Source organism: Sebastes fasciatus, chromosome 23 (genome assembly GCF_043250625.1).
Source record: "Sebastes fasciatus isolate fSebFas1 chromosome 23, fSebFas1.pri, whole genome shotgun sequence".
NCBI classification, from domain to species: domain Eukaryota; kingdom Metazoa; phylum Chordata; class Actinopteri; order Perciformes; family Sebastidae; genus Sebastes; species Sebastes fasciatus.
The window spans coordinates 14,052,168-14,065,309 of NC_133817.1; the positions used below are offsets into that span (position 1 = coordinate 14,052,168).

The window sequence follows — 13,142 nt, forward strand, 5'->3', positions numbered from 1 at the left end:
TGTTTAATATAAAAATATAAGCGTCTCGAGATAACTTCTGTTATGATTTGACGCTATATAAAAATACATTTAATTGAATATATATTGGAACTGATTAGAAGCAGGCAAATAAATTTATATTATATTATAATAAATAATATGTATTTATTTATTTATTTGTATGTTAGTGACAGTTGTTAGCGACACATTGTATTTAACATACAGTTGCATTTATATAGTTAAATAAGTTAATTAAAGTTGTATGACATTTAAATCTTAGCTTCACACAATCGACCCTAACAAAAATGGCAAATGAAGTATATTGTATATAACAGTTGCCAGAAATAATGTTTACTTTTGCATGAAATGTTATTGTTTATATATATATATATATATATATTGGAACTGATTAGAAGAAGTAGGCAAATAAATGTACCTCAATTTCCTGCATACATTGTTCTTCTCATTTTTGGCCCTGCAGCTTTGTTCCACAAGATTTAATAACTTAAAATAAAACAAATAGGATATTATAATATAATAGTTATGGGATTTTATTTATTTATTTGTATGTTAGTGACAGTTGTAAGAGGCACATTGCCAACACTGGTATTTAACATACAGTTGCATTTATATCGTTAAATAAGTTCATTATGTATTGTATGACAGTTCAATCTGAGCTTCACACAAACGACCCTTACAAAATGACAAATTAAGTATATTGTTGCCAGAAATGATGTGTACTTTGCATGAAATGTTATTGTTTAATATATATATTGGGACTGATTAGAAGAAGTAGGCAAATAAATTTACCTCAATTTCCTGCATACATTGTTCTTCTCATTTTTTGCCCTGCAAGCTTTGTTCCACAAGATTTAATGACTGAAATAAAACCAAATAGGATATTATAATATAATAGTTATGGGATTTTATTTATTTATTTATAAGGAAAAAACAGCAAGGGAATTTAAGGATGACAAAGAAAGAAAAAATAAAATAAAAATGAACCAATAGAACAACCCCCCACCCTGAAAAATAATAATAACAATAACAATGAAAGACGGGGATTTAAAAAATAAATAAATAGGTAAATAAATAAATGGAATTATATAAATCTAGAGGAAATAAAATTAATAAATACTTTTAATATTTTTATATATATATATAATAAAATTAATTTTTAAAAGAACAAATAATAATTGAAAAACAATTATTTATTTATTTATGACTAAATTTAACAGGATGTCACACACGCAAACACCAAACACACACACAAGCTGGTATGCATGAGGTTTACAGGGCAATATTCAATTACATTATATTCTATAGAACAAGACAGCTCACTCACTGTTATTGGCATTGTTAATGTTAATCCTTGCCATTTTAAACTCTAATATGTTTTTTTGTTAAGATGGATATAAATAGACTAAATATGATGATGACAAATGATGAGTAATGGATGGTGTCACCATCAATATGGTGATAATCTTGCATCAGATGATTTTTTTTTTGTGCTGCTGCTCAGTTGTACTAGGGGGCAGCTCGCAGATGTGACTGAGTAACCGTGTGTGTGGGAAGCAGGGTATTGCTGGAAAATAACATTAATGCTCATGAGACCTTCTCTAAATATTTGCAGGCTAAATACCTTGAGATGTTTTTATGACTCTTTGAATGCTCTGACATTAATTCCCAAAAGTGACTACTATATGAACTGTGTGTGACAGAGAGAGACAGGCAGACAGATAAAATGCTCCCTGGCATAGATTCCAACTCTCTAGTGGTCCAAAGTCTCCCATTGGTATTTAGCTGGGTTAAGATTTGGAAACTGGGAAGGCCACAGTGTATGATGTACCTCATTTTCATCTCATGTTTATGGAATGCTTTAATTGTCACCTGTCTGTATCTGCTGAACTGTTGACACATAGTTTGTATCAGCATCCTTGCATGTGCCCTGAACTCCAGCACTAGCTGTGTAAAAAGCACCAGGAAAGAAGTCAGTTTAACTAAGAAGAAGCTTTTCTTTGTACAGTAGAGTGTAAGTTTCATATCCTTTAGGTCTATTCTTGTATTTAAGTACATATCTATTCATGTTTTATGGCTACAAATAACCTCCCCTCCCCACTCCATTACCTCTGTCCATGCATATGTGTGTATGCTACAAATTATAGTGGTTTGGCAATATTGTCACATCACTTGTCAACCCTGGCAGAGTTGACTGAGATTACTTGCAGGGTGGACATTTTGACTCACTATAAGCATTTGTGATCATGTTTAAGTAGTTTGGATGTTCAGTACAGTCAGTCAGTCAGTGGTGACAAGAGGGATGTTAGCTATAGATTGTCAACAACTAAACATTATCAAGCAAATATATTTTGTATTATTATTATTATTATTATTATATTATGTATGTACCATATTCATCTTAGGCAATTCAAGCCATCTTCCATTTTTATTACTCAGTTTCCAGCTGACTCTTAATTTCTATTAGTCAATTTTTTTTTTTATTATTTCTATACATAATAAGCTATACTCACTTATTTCAGCAGATTCAGGAGAGAAGCTGGCATCATGATGTTACCTGAGGAAAAAAAGAAACAAAAGATGATTTACATGATACACAATCAGATAGTATCAGATTGGAGAAAATGCAGACAAAAATGGTATAAAGTGGTTGGGCACTGGCACAGCTAAAATGTTCATTAAAATACAAATATAAATGTAGGAAACGTTTTCACATTCATAATGCAAAAAAAAAATTTAAAAAAATGTTAAATTCAAATTTAGGGTATTATGCAATTGTCTTTGTAGCAGCCTAAGCGTCTGCTACAAACCTTTGCCTTACACACTCTTTGTCTAATGCGCATCATAGGACATCTCCATCACTGTAGGTTTCATAAAGGCGCACTGGATGTTCCATTCTTTTCCAGTGGGACGTTATTATTATAGGGCACTGATAGAGCTTATACACTCACCGGCCACTTTATTAGGCACACCTGTTCAATTACTTGTTAACACAAATAGCTAATCAGCCAAATACATTGGCAGTAACTCAATGCATTTAGGCATCTAGAGGTGGTGAAGACGACTTGCTGAAGTTCAAACCGAGCATCAGAATGGGGAAGAAAGGGGATTTAAGTGACGTTGAATGGTTGTTGGTGCCAGACGGGCTGGTCTGAGTATTTCCAAAACTGCTGATCTACTGGGATTTTCACGCACAACCATCTCTAGGGTTTACAGAGAATGGTCCGAAAAAGAAAAAATATCCAGTGAGCGGCAGTTGTGTGGACGAAAATGCCTTGTTGATGTCAGAGGTCAGAGGAGAATGGTTCGAGATGATAGAAAGGCAACAGTAACTCAAATAACCACTTGCTACAACCAAAGTATTCAGAATACCATCTCTGAACGCACAACACGTCGAACCTTGAAGCAGATGGTCTACAGCAGCAGAAGACCACCCGGTACTAGCACCGGCCACTTTATCAGGTACACCTTCGACCCAATAAAGTGGCCGGTGAGTGTAGATAGACAATGCTGTTTATTCATATTCCATACGGATATGGTTTGTTTTGTTATAGCGTGGTGCGTAAAGTTTGAAAAAGAAAATCTACATTAGTCAGTGACTAAATCTTCTTCATTAACAAACCTGACGATACTTGGGAAAGCAGGAATATCGCTACATGGCCTGTTTGGTATTAATTTTAATGGAATTTATCTTGTTTATTATCATATTTCTGCGTATCGTAGTTGCAGTGCACAACAAATAAAACTAATTTCACAAAAAAAAACGTATAATAATAGATTATAATCAAGGGGACTGATATCCACTGTGGGCATATAGGATAGCTCAACTGTGTTATAAGAAAATATGATGATTAACACAATTTGAAGACAATGCTAGAATAAAAGATTCAATGACATTTCTCTTCATAATGTATGTAATTAGTTTAAGACGATGGTGGAAGATTTGGTAATGTGGAAATACGAACTATTGTAAAACACAGGCACTTTAACCCAGGCTGCATAAAATGTGTAATTAACACGTCAGGTATCCAATTTTGAGTCTTTCTGAAAAGCCGACTCTGGAACAGTCTTCCAATTAGCATTAGATCAGCAGACTCGGTCACAACTTTTAAGTCTTAAAACCCACTTTTATAAAATAAATGTTTTTTCAATCAGCTGAATTATAGTCTTTTGTATGTTTGTGTGCTGATGTGTATATATGTGCATATGTAACTGTATGAATATGTATATGCTTGTTTCTTTATTTCCCCATTCTATTGTTTTTTATTTAATTATTTATGTTTCAGTGTATTCTGTTGTACATTATGTGGATTTCCTTGGAAAGCACTTTGTTCTTGAAAAGTGCTCTACAAATAAACTTATTATTATTATTATATTATTATTTAAATGTTTTGAAATAAAAACAAGTGGAAAAATCTACCAATGAACTTAAGGTCACATCCTTTGACTTGTTTAAAAAAATAAAGCATTTAAGACTTGAAAATTGAATGGCATGTTAAGACAGACTGCTGCTGAAATCGGCACATTTGGCCACGGACATAAACTGAAGGGAGGAGATCTATTAATAATAAAGGACAAACACAAGAGTCTGCGCTCATAGAATGGAAAAAAACCATTTTCTAAAGTAAAAAAAAATCTAAATCAAAAACATGAACGATTCATAAATCTCATAACAGGGTGGAGAAAACTGCCAGCCAAGCGAGCATGGAGGCAGCTCCGTTGCGCACACTCTGCATCTCAGTGCGCTTTGGAGAGCTTTTGTTCACCTTTTTACGCGGATGAATTACACACAATTGTCAACGCTTTGAGGCGCAGTAAAACACCAATATAGATGTTTTATACACCAGACAAACACCTAGGATGTTTTAGTGAAATATATACTTATCTTTGTGGCACGAGTCAGCCATTTAAACTCCCTCATTTTGGCGAGCCCAGATTAGAATTTACGCACCATAATATAATGTGTTACTGCCTTAACAACACAACCTGAGGACTTTAATCAACCTCGTTTGCCACACACTGCACGTGCAATAAAGTCCTATAAATCAATGAGCACATCAACTCCCTGGTAATAAATAAAAAGCCTTATTTGTCCTTATGTCTCGGTTGGCAAGGAGACGATGGTGTCCAAAAAAATGGCTGTCCTCTATGTAACCCTGGCTGATTATACACAGAGAGGATTATTGTCCTCTAACTCGTGGGTTAATGTATAATTTGGTGCCATATGGCATTTTTAAAATCTGAGCCTTTATTTTCGTTGGCACTTCGATCTGTGTGGACCCAACTAATGATATTCAATTAGTCATTAAACAGGCCAAAAGACGAGCCCTATGTGGGGTTTTCACATAGGCTAATATTTGCTCGTCAAATATTTCCCTTTGAAACGTTTACAACGCATTTTTATCTTGCTGGCTGCCCAAGGGAACATCTGTGAGGGTTATTTTAGCCTCCCTCTTCTTGGATAAACCAGATCCCCCCAATTGGCCCTCTCTCTTGCGCCCTATGCACGAGTCTATTTGTTCACGTTTTGAAAAGAAAATGTAATAAAAGAGAGACCGGGGTGATGGATTTATGATTTATCAAAAGCACTTTACCATATGGCAGAGGCAGATTTCCAAATGTTTGTTTTATGAAAGGAGACCAGAGTTACCTTTTTAATCTGGGCCACTTAACCTGGGAAAAGGATGCTCAAATCACGTGACATACACAAATCCCCCCATTAAATCCAATGAAACAAACCAGTGTTGATCATTTAGCTACTTTGAAATGATTTGGAAATTAGTGCCTTCATTTTAGTAGGATGATCAGAAAGTTTAAGGACTGAATTATGTTGCATTGGAAATCTGGTTTGTTTGAGACTGCAGGCAGCCACTGCGCAAAAAGGAAGCAGTCTGACTTCCCAAACTTTAAAATATTACTATGGCTAATTCTCCTGGTTACAGCACTACACAGACATTTTGAATCCAAATCACAATTTAAGAGGATCCAAAAGTGGAAATATTGTTTATGGCTCCTATACCAAATGTGGTAAACTCTATTCAGGTGCAGTAAATTCACTTTTCTGGTACAGCAAAGCTCCATCTAAATGTATGTAATATGGCACCAAAACAAGACACAGATGATTTGATTTCTTGGTAATATCTTATTTAACTTGGTTTATCAAGCACATGCAACTCAGAAATCTTTTTTTTTTTGTTTTATTATTTATATTTTAATTTATTACTAAATATTTGATGTGCATAATAACTATAGATCAAACTCAAATTTAGACTTCCTTAATTTAAATAACAACTTGCTGGAGGGCTCTTTGGAGGAATCTTTTCCTGAATCATGAATCTATCCACTTTCCTCTGCATAGTACATAAATCACACTGCTTTACTTTTTTTTAAATCCCTGGAAATAATGAAAAGACTAGTGGAATGGAAACCAGGATATTGTTATATTTATCTAAACGTATTTATGTCAACTAACTTATGTAAAGAGCTACTAACGTGAAGCCTCATTTTAAGTCTATAATGCCCACATTCGCTTCCAGGCAATATTGACATTTCAGGTTAACAGGCCACCGCGTCATGTTGAGGTCTGCAGGCCTATAAAGGTCTGCTGCAGGGCGTCATTCTCCTCATTGTCACCAGAGATACGAGGAGTTACCTGGACAATTGACTTTTGGACACTTCTGGAAACATTACGCATTTTGTTTGTTGTCATCAATTCCATCATCAAGGCTGCTGGGACCAAGAGGAGATGTGTGGAACAAACGATCTGCCAAATAAAGGTAACTTTTTACTATTTTATCATTCTGCAGTTTTTAGGCTATAATTAGATTCTAAGACACCTATAATTATACCACTTGTTGAGACTCCAAATGTGAACTATATTAGGCCTATAAATGTGATTTTTTAAGTTTGCTATTTATTCATGTTAGAAGAAAAGGATTTCATGGAATTCTAAAAATATTTCTTGTAAAAATACAGATTTGTTTTGCAAAACTTCTGAGAGTTAATGAAAATTTGGGCTTTTGCAACGTAAAATTACATGTTTCATTTGTGATTTATATGTAGATGGTCTTAGATTTACGGTGCATGACTATTCTAACAATAAATATATGTTAAAAGTAAAATATTTCTTGTAAAATTACAGAAATAAAGGCTAATTATATAAAGATAATTACTGGTTGTTTACAGTTTATTTATGTTAATTACAAAGACAAAGACATTTTCTGTTATTTTAGACTTTTTTTTTTTACAGTGCATGTAACTATATTTTTCCTTCTGTTAGACTCCATCTCTTCTCAAAACCATCCTCCATATTCCTTATTTTGTCAGTTCCCTTTTCCATAACTAAACCACTTATTCTAAAGACATATTTAAACATGCTGTGTTCTGGTAAAGGTGGTGGAGGTGTCAACCAGCTAGGAGGGATGTTCCTGAACGGCAGACCTCTTCCTGAGTCCAAGAGGAGGAAGATGATCGAGCTGGCCTCAGAGGGAGTCCGTCCGAGCCACATCTCCAGGATACTTCGGGTGCGTAAAACTCTTTTGGCACAAGTTGCGCAAATAACCACATTTTAGACTGGCGTATAAACGTCTTGTGTTAATATTCACACGCACATGGTCAGTTTTAGCAAATAGGAACATCACATTCAGAATTCAGAATGTAAGAAAAGTGGAACCTCTCTGTGTATTCCAGGTGTCCAACGGGTGCGTCAGTAAGATCCTGAGTCGCTTCAGACGCACCGGACTCCTGCAGCCAAAGACCATCGGAGGGAGTCGACCTCGGCTTCTCACCCCGGGTGTCATCTCCACAATCATCCAGTGCAAACGGGAAAACCCAACCATCTTTGCTTGGGAAATTAGAAAACGTCTTGTAGCAGCAGCAGCAGCAGCAGCAGCAGCACAGATGTGCAAAGTCTCCAAAGTTCCCAGTGTAAGTGCACTGTTAAGAATTTCCCAGTAAAATAACAGTAAAGAACTGGCAGCATGCAGGGTTGCATTTAAATTAACATTATTATACTGTCGCTGAAATGTACAGCTTTGTACTGTTAATGAAAAATACAGTTTGAACTGTTTTTTTTAAATTAATTTCACAGTATTTTACAGTTAATTTACTGTTTAAAGATACATTATATAGCTGTTTTTCACCTTTCTTTTACATTATCTTACTGATTTGTTTTAATGCACTATTTATTTTTTACATACATTTTAATAAACGTTATTTGTTGCCTAAATACATAGACTTAGCAGGTTACAGACATAGGAATAGTCTCACTAAATACAAATAAAGGCATTTGTTAGGAAAAAGGCTATAATAGACTTGTTGACACTTTTCCCAAAATGTCTGTCTATAGCTGCTACAAGCACAGAATGCAAACCAGAACAACATGTGAGTGAAGAACAGAGCTAATTCACTGATTTTACAATCATGTACAATGTACAAGCCTCACATGTACAGGTCAGGTCCCAGAATTAAAAAAAATACTGCATGAAACTGTTACTGATGATACTTTAGACAGCTGATCAGCAGTAAAGTGCTGTTTTTTTAGAATGCATTATAGTTCAGTTAAAAAACGGCCTATGAGCGTAATTTCACAGGTTTTCTTTTGTATTAACAGTAAAGCACTGTTTTTTAGCAAAAACAGGTTAATACTGTTGAAATCCTGCTGTAAATGAACAGCAATTGTTTAGGTTGACATTTTGGTTTTCATGAAACTGAGAATGTCCCCATGCATTTGACATGATGCTTTATTTTGCACGTTGTTTTTCCGCAAGGTGTCGTCTATAAATCGGATTTTAAGAAAGATCCACTTGGACCATGGGCCGATGTGCATGGAGATCAATGCGCATGTCAGGACTGAACAAGGTAAAGGTCACATGTGGAGGTCACTGGACTAATGAAAATGATCATTTTATGGAACACAGTCACTTTATATTGCAGGGCAAAGTGCATAATTTCCCAAAGAACCTAATCTAACCATTTCATATATATTAAGCCTGTTGATTTACATAAATACCTACACATAAATCTACATAAATAAGATAAGATAAGATATTCCTTTATAAGTGCCGCTGTGGGGAAATTTGCAGTGTACAGGAGCAAAGGGGATAGTGCAAAAAACACAGTAAAAAAGAGCTAAACAAAGTGTAACAAAATATGAACCATTTAAATAGAAGGAAGTATAAAAATAGGAGCAGTATATACAGTATTGACAGTAAACGGACTATTAACAAAATTGCACAAGTGGAAAATGATATTGCACAGTGAGAATGAATGAATGAATGAAATTCCACCTGAAAATATCAGGTTATTGTCAGTTTTTATATACTGCCTAGTACATTAAAATGTGGCTGAACTAGCAAAGAGAGAGATCTGTTATAGGTCTAATAACCAGCATAACATTCTTGGATTTTTAGCAAGCTGATGTAATGTATGTATATTATGCAGATGTGGATTCTCTGATTCAAGATGAAGTGAACAGGAGAAAGATGTCTGAGACGGTATGCAGCAATGACCAGAAGCCTAAAGGTGCCCAGCACCGAAACCGCACCACCTTCACCCCGGAGCAAAGCACAGCACTCGAGCAAGGTGACTTTGAATCTTTAAAGAGAACCTATTATGATTTTGTGCTTTTTCCTTTATATAGTTTTTTGTGCATTTAAAAGGTCTGTAAAGTTACAAAGCCCAAAGTCCACGCCAAAGGGAGTTACTCTCCCCCACAGAAGCACTGCTCCTGAACTGCCTGAAACACCTCCATTGAAGTCCCGCCTTTTCTTTTGTAACATGGTGATGTCACCAAGTTACACATTTGCATAATACCTGCCTAGTTTGGATTTGGTACACCCTCAGACAAAACTAGTTGGAGTGGAGCTGGAGCAGAGTTTGAAGAGTTTGGTTTGGTTGACCAATCACACCAAGGCTTTTTTTCGGCTCAAACAGAGCTTTTCAGACAGAGGGTGAAACGAGGTGCTGCAGCACAGCCTGTATGAGAAAAATAAAGTGTTTTTTTAACATTAAAGCATGTAAACATATAGTAGAAACCCCAAATAGAGGTATGCACCTGAAAAGCACAATAGGTCCTCTTTAACAGTCGCAAAACTAACACAATACTGCATCTTTTCCACTCAGAGAAGCTCAATTAAATCTACATTTCTGTCTCCCGTATCAGAATTCTCTCAAAGCCAGTATGCGGATATGTACACGAGAGAGAAACTGTCAGCCGAGACCAAAGTTTCTGAGGACACCATCAAGGTATAGAGTCGTCATTTTAAATCATGCAGAATCACACATTTAATGTTTCTGCTCCTGACATGATTGTGTGTCTCCTACAGATCTGGTTTTCAAACAGACGGGCTAAATGGAGGAGGGAGGACAAACAAAGGACGCAGAGTAAGTGTGTGTGTGTGTGTTTATGGCAAAGCCTAGAAAGATTATGCATAGGCTAATACATTATTTAACGAAATGTCTTTCTCCGTGACAGCTGCAGACCTTGAAAAGCAAAGAGATTTTGTTCCTGTGAGTCCAACAATACCACACAACTTCACATCTCAACAGGTACAGTGTGAAGTAACACTTTGTGAGACAAACTTCAAGGTCCTGAAAACTTTTTTCCTATACTATGAGCGATGGGGTCGTACACGATGACACTATTTTCTGCCAAATCAGGAGTTAGCAGTCGGTGTGTTGTCTGGTCGATGTCAATCAAATTGGATCAAACCGCACCCAGTCTTACTAAATAATACCTAGAGATGGGTTGTTTTTTTTAACTTTAATATTTAATGTTATGGATGTAATATTAGACTTTTTCATATCAGTATCAAGTTACATAATTATGTTCAGTAAGGCCTCTGAAGCTATACGATGTTGAAAAAATATGCAGAGTCCTCATGGCTGGGGTGACTTTTTTGTCCTTAACTACCTGTAAGGAGGCGGACTGAAAAGGCATGGTATTTAAAGACACAGCTACATCTAGTGGATTTTTTTGAGCATAACATACATAAATCAAGTGGTAGAGATGGCTAAATTAGGTTGAGTTAAGTTCAAAACTCAGTGCTTTACCAAACAGTTGAGCAGAACATTAAAGGGTTAATGACTTATATTATTAAATATATACATGATTATATGTGAAATACAAAATGTCTTTTGGTTTATCCAGCTCAGTTGGACTCTGTTTGTCTCGATTTGAAGGTGTCAAGAGTCTACTGTGAAAACTCAGATGCCTCCCCTATGTACAACGCAGTCGCCAGGAAGTTGCAAAACGGCTACTTCTTCCCTACAGAAACAGGTAATACATCTTTTTTTTTATCAAATCAGTGTGTTCAGTGGTTAATTGTTGATTGAGGTGTTAAATATTTCACACAAATAAAAGAAAAAACCTGCTTTTGCAGTATCCTTTGAAGTTAGATAAACTAAACTACCTATTTAATTCTTTCAATCTGACCTACAGGTACGAGAAATTCAGCATATGTGACCTCCATCTCAGTGCCACCTTCATTCCTCCATCAGTCTAATAAAATGACGGCCCAGACCGTGACAGACAAGACTCCACTGGATCTCCACAGAGGTAGAATCACTTTCCCTCTGAACCACCACCACCACCACACAGACACAAGGACGTCCGTCCCTTTGGAGACAATAAGATTAACAGACCAGCCAGTGACTCAGTGCTGGAACCAGCAGGGCATTTCTTTGACTTGGAGCCCGTTTCAAACAGATGAGAGGTTTCTACCCTGGGATGTGAATCCACACCGCTACCTGGATTAAATGCATGGTCACTTTTTTCTAACAGTGGTGAAGCATGTTTGTATTATTTCCAGACTGGAGGGACACATTCTGACCGGCAGAGGGCGACAGAGGACTGCTGGCATTACAGTCTGGTCCCCTACAATGCACTGCAGATTCACTCATCACTTTTCCTTGAAATAATAAGGTGTAACATTGGAATTAATATCTTAAGTATTATTCTAAATTCAAAGCTCTTGTTGTAAACTCAGACAACCCTGATGGATCTTAATTTAATCCACTTAAAACTGACTTGTAAAGAAGACAAAGTTCGTGCAACTTTGTCAGACGTTAAGTGCCGAATAAAGCTGCAGAGAAAAGGTGGTTATGATTTATTTTACGAAGTGCTGATTTTTATTTATGTAAGTTTCCAAGAAATAAGGAAGGCTTTTATATGCCAAGGTGTGATTAAAGCCAATGAATACATATTCTGCTTGAAAGGGTGCAGATTTTACAGGGTACATTCAGTGCTAACAGAGAATATCAAAACAGAAACGATATTTGAGCACAACTTTAACTACAGCAGTGTGACATAAATCATAGCTCCATGGATCATTTGAGGTTACCACTAGATAATATGGATGTTATCTCTTTTATAGAGTCTGTTTGTTTCAGTGCAGAAGGAGGTTACGGCACTCCTCCAACATTTTCCTTCCAGGGAGGGCCAGTGGGAGCGTCTATAAAAGTATAGCTTCAAAAAGTCTAAACATGACCTGATATCTGCTCTGCTCGGTATCAGCTTTTATGACTGCAACAGGGCAGAGGCATTGAGTTCCTTTAGATCCCTTTACTACAGCGAGGAGACGGTAAGACTCGGAGTTTCACGATAATTGGTCACCTGAGGGAAGGTTTGGGATCAGAAGGCAAACAGCTTGGTCAGCAGAATGGAAGTGGCCTACTGGCAAAATGACCTGTTGGAATTTAACGCTGTGAAGCCAGATAGGTAAATTACATCTCCACATGACGGTGTGCGTTTGTGTTGTGAGTTCTACTGCCAATGTAAATCATATGAAAGCCTTTTAAATAGATTTAGGTCAGAAATGGGAGCATGCTTTTCTCCTCCAAACCCTCTTTTGTTGAGGCCAGTTTTAGTGTTGCTGATAGTGGTCGCCAATGATAGTACTGTTCTTAAGTACAATTTCCAGGTACTTGTACTGTACTTTTTACTTCACTACATTTATTTGACAGGAATAGTTTGTCACTTTACACATGCACCCAATTTGACTGTTATCAGCTTATTAAAGGTGCGTTATCAGTGGTTATAAGCCTCATAGATGTGGGTCATCAGGGGCCTGCTACACCTACTATGTGGTAAAAGTGAAAGCAAAACTTGAAAGCAACATTTTCTAACACGCTGTAAAACTGAAAAC

At 36.3% G+C, this 13,142-nt stretch overlaps 1 protein-coding gene across 2 annotated transcripts; it reads left to right on the plus strand.

Moving 5' to 3' along the window:
- Positions 1 to 6,306: 6,306 nt before the first annotated feature.
- pax4 (paired box 4) lies at positions 6,307 to 13,050 on the plus strand. 2 transcript variants are annotated; one of them, XM_074625386.1, is made up of 10 exons: positions 6,307 to 6,773; positions 7,390 to 7,520; positions 7,687 to 7,923; positions 8,766 to 8,856; positions 9,439 to 9,579; positions 10,160 to 10,242; positions 10,323 to 10,380; positions 10,472 to 10,506; positions 11,179 to 11,275; positions 11,438 to 13,050. In XM_074625386.1, the coding sequence occupies exons 1-10, from the start codon at positions 6,743 to 6,745 to the stop codon at positions 11,752 to 11,754; spliced, it is 1,221 nt and encodes a 406-aa protein (XP_074481487.1). In that variant the 5' UTR covers positions 6,307 to 6,742; the 3' UTR covers positions 11,755 to 13,050. The 2 variants fall into 2 exon arrangements, with proteins under 2 accessions (XP_074481487.1, XP_074481486.1); XM_074625385.1 differs by having other exon boundaries at positions 6,312 to 6,773; positions 10,472 to 10,545; positions 11,438 to 13,048.
- The last annotated feature ends 92 nt before the right edge of the window (positions 13,051 to 13,142 follow it).

What these genes read in the sequence shown, in the direction of transcription:
- pax4 (XM_074625385.1), top strand. Translation starts at nt 6,743, where the DNA reads ATGTGTGGAACAAACGATCTGCCAAATAAAG. An exon ending in AAGTCTCCAAAGTTCCCAGT is followed by an intron (nt 7,924 to 8,765) that starts GTAAGTGCACTG and finishes TTTTTCCGCAAG; the next exon opens with GTGTCGTCTATAAATCGGAT. An exon ending in GCATGTCAGGACTGAACAAG is followed by an intron (nt 8,857 to 9,438) that starts GTAAAGGTCACA and finishes TATATTATGCAG; the next exon opens with ATGTGGATTCTCTGATTCAA.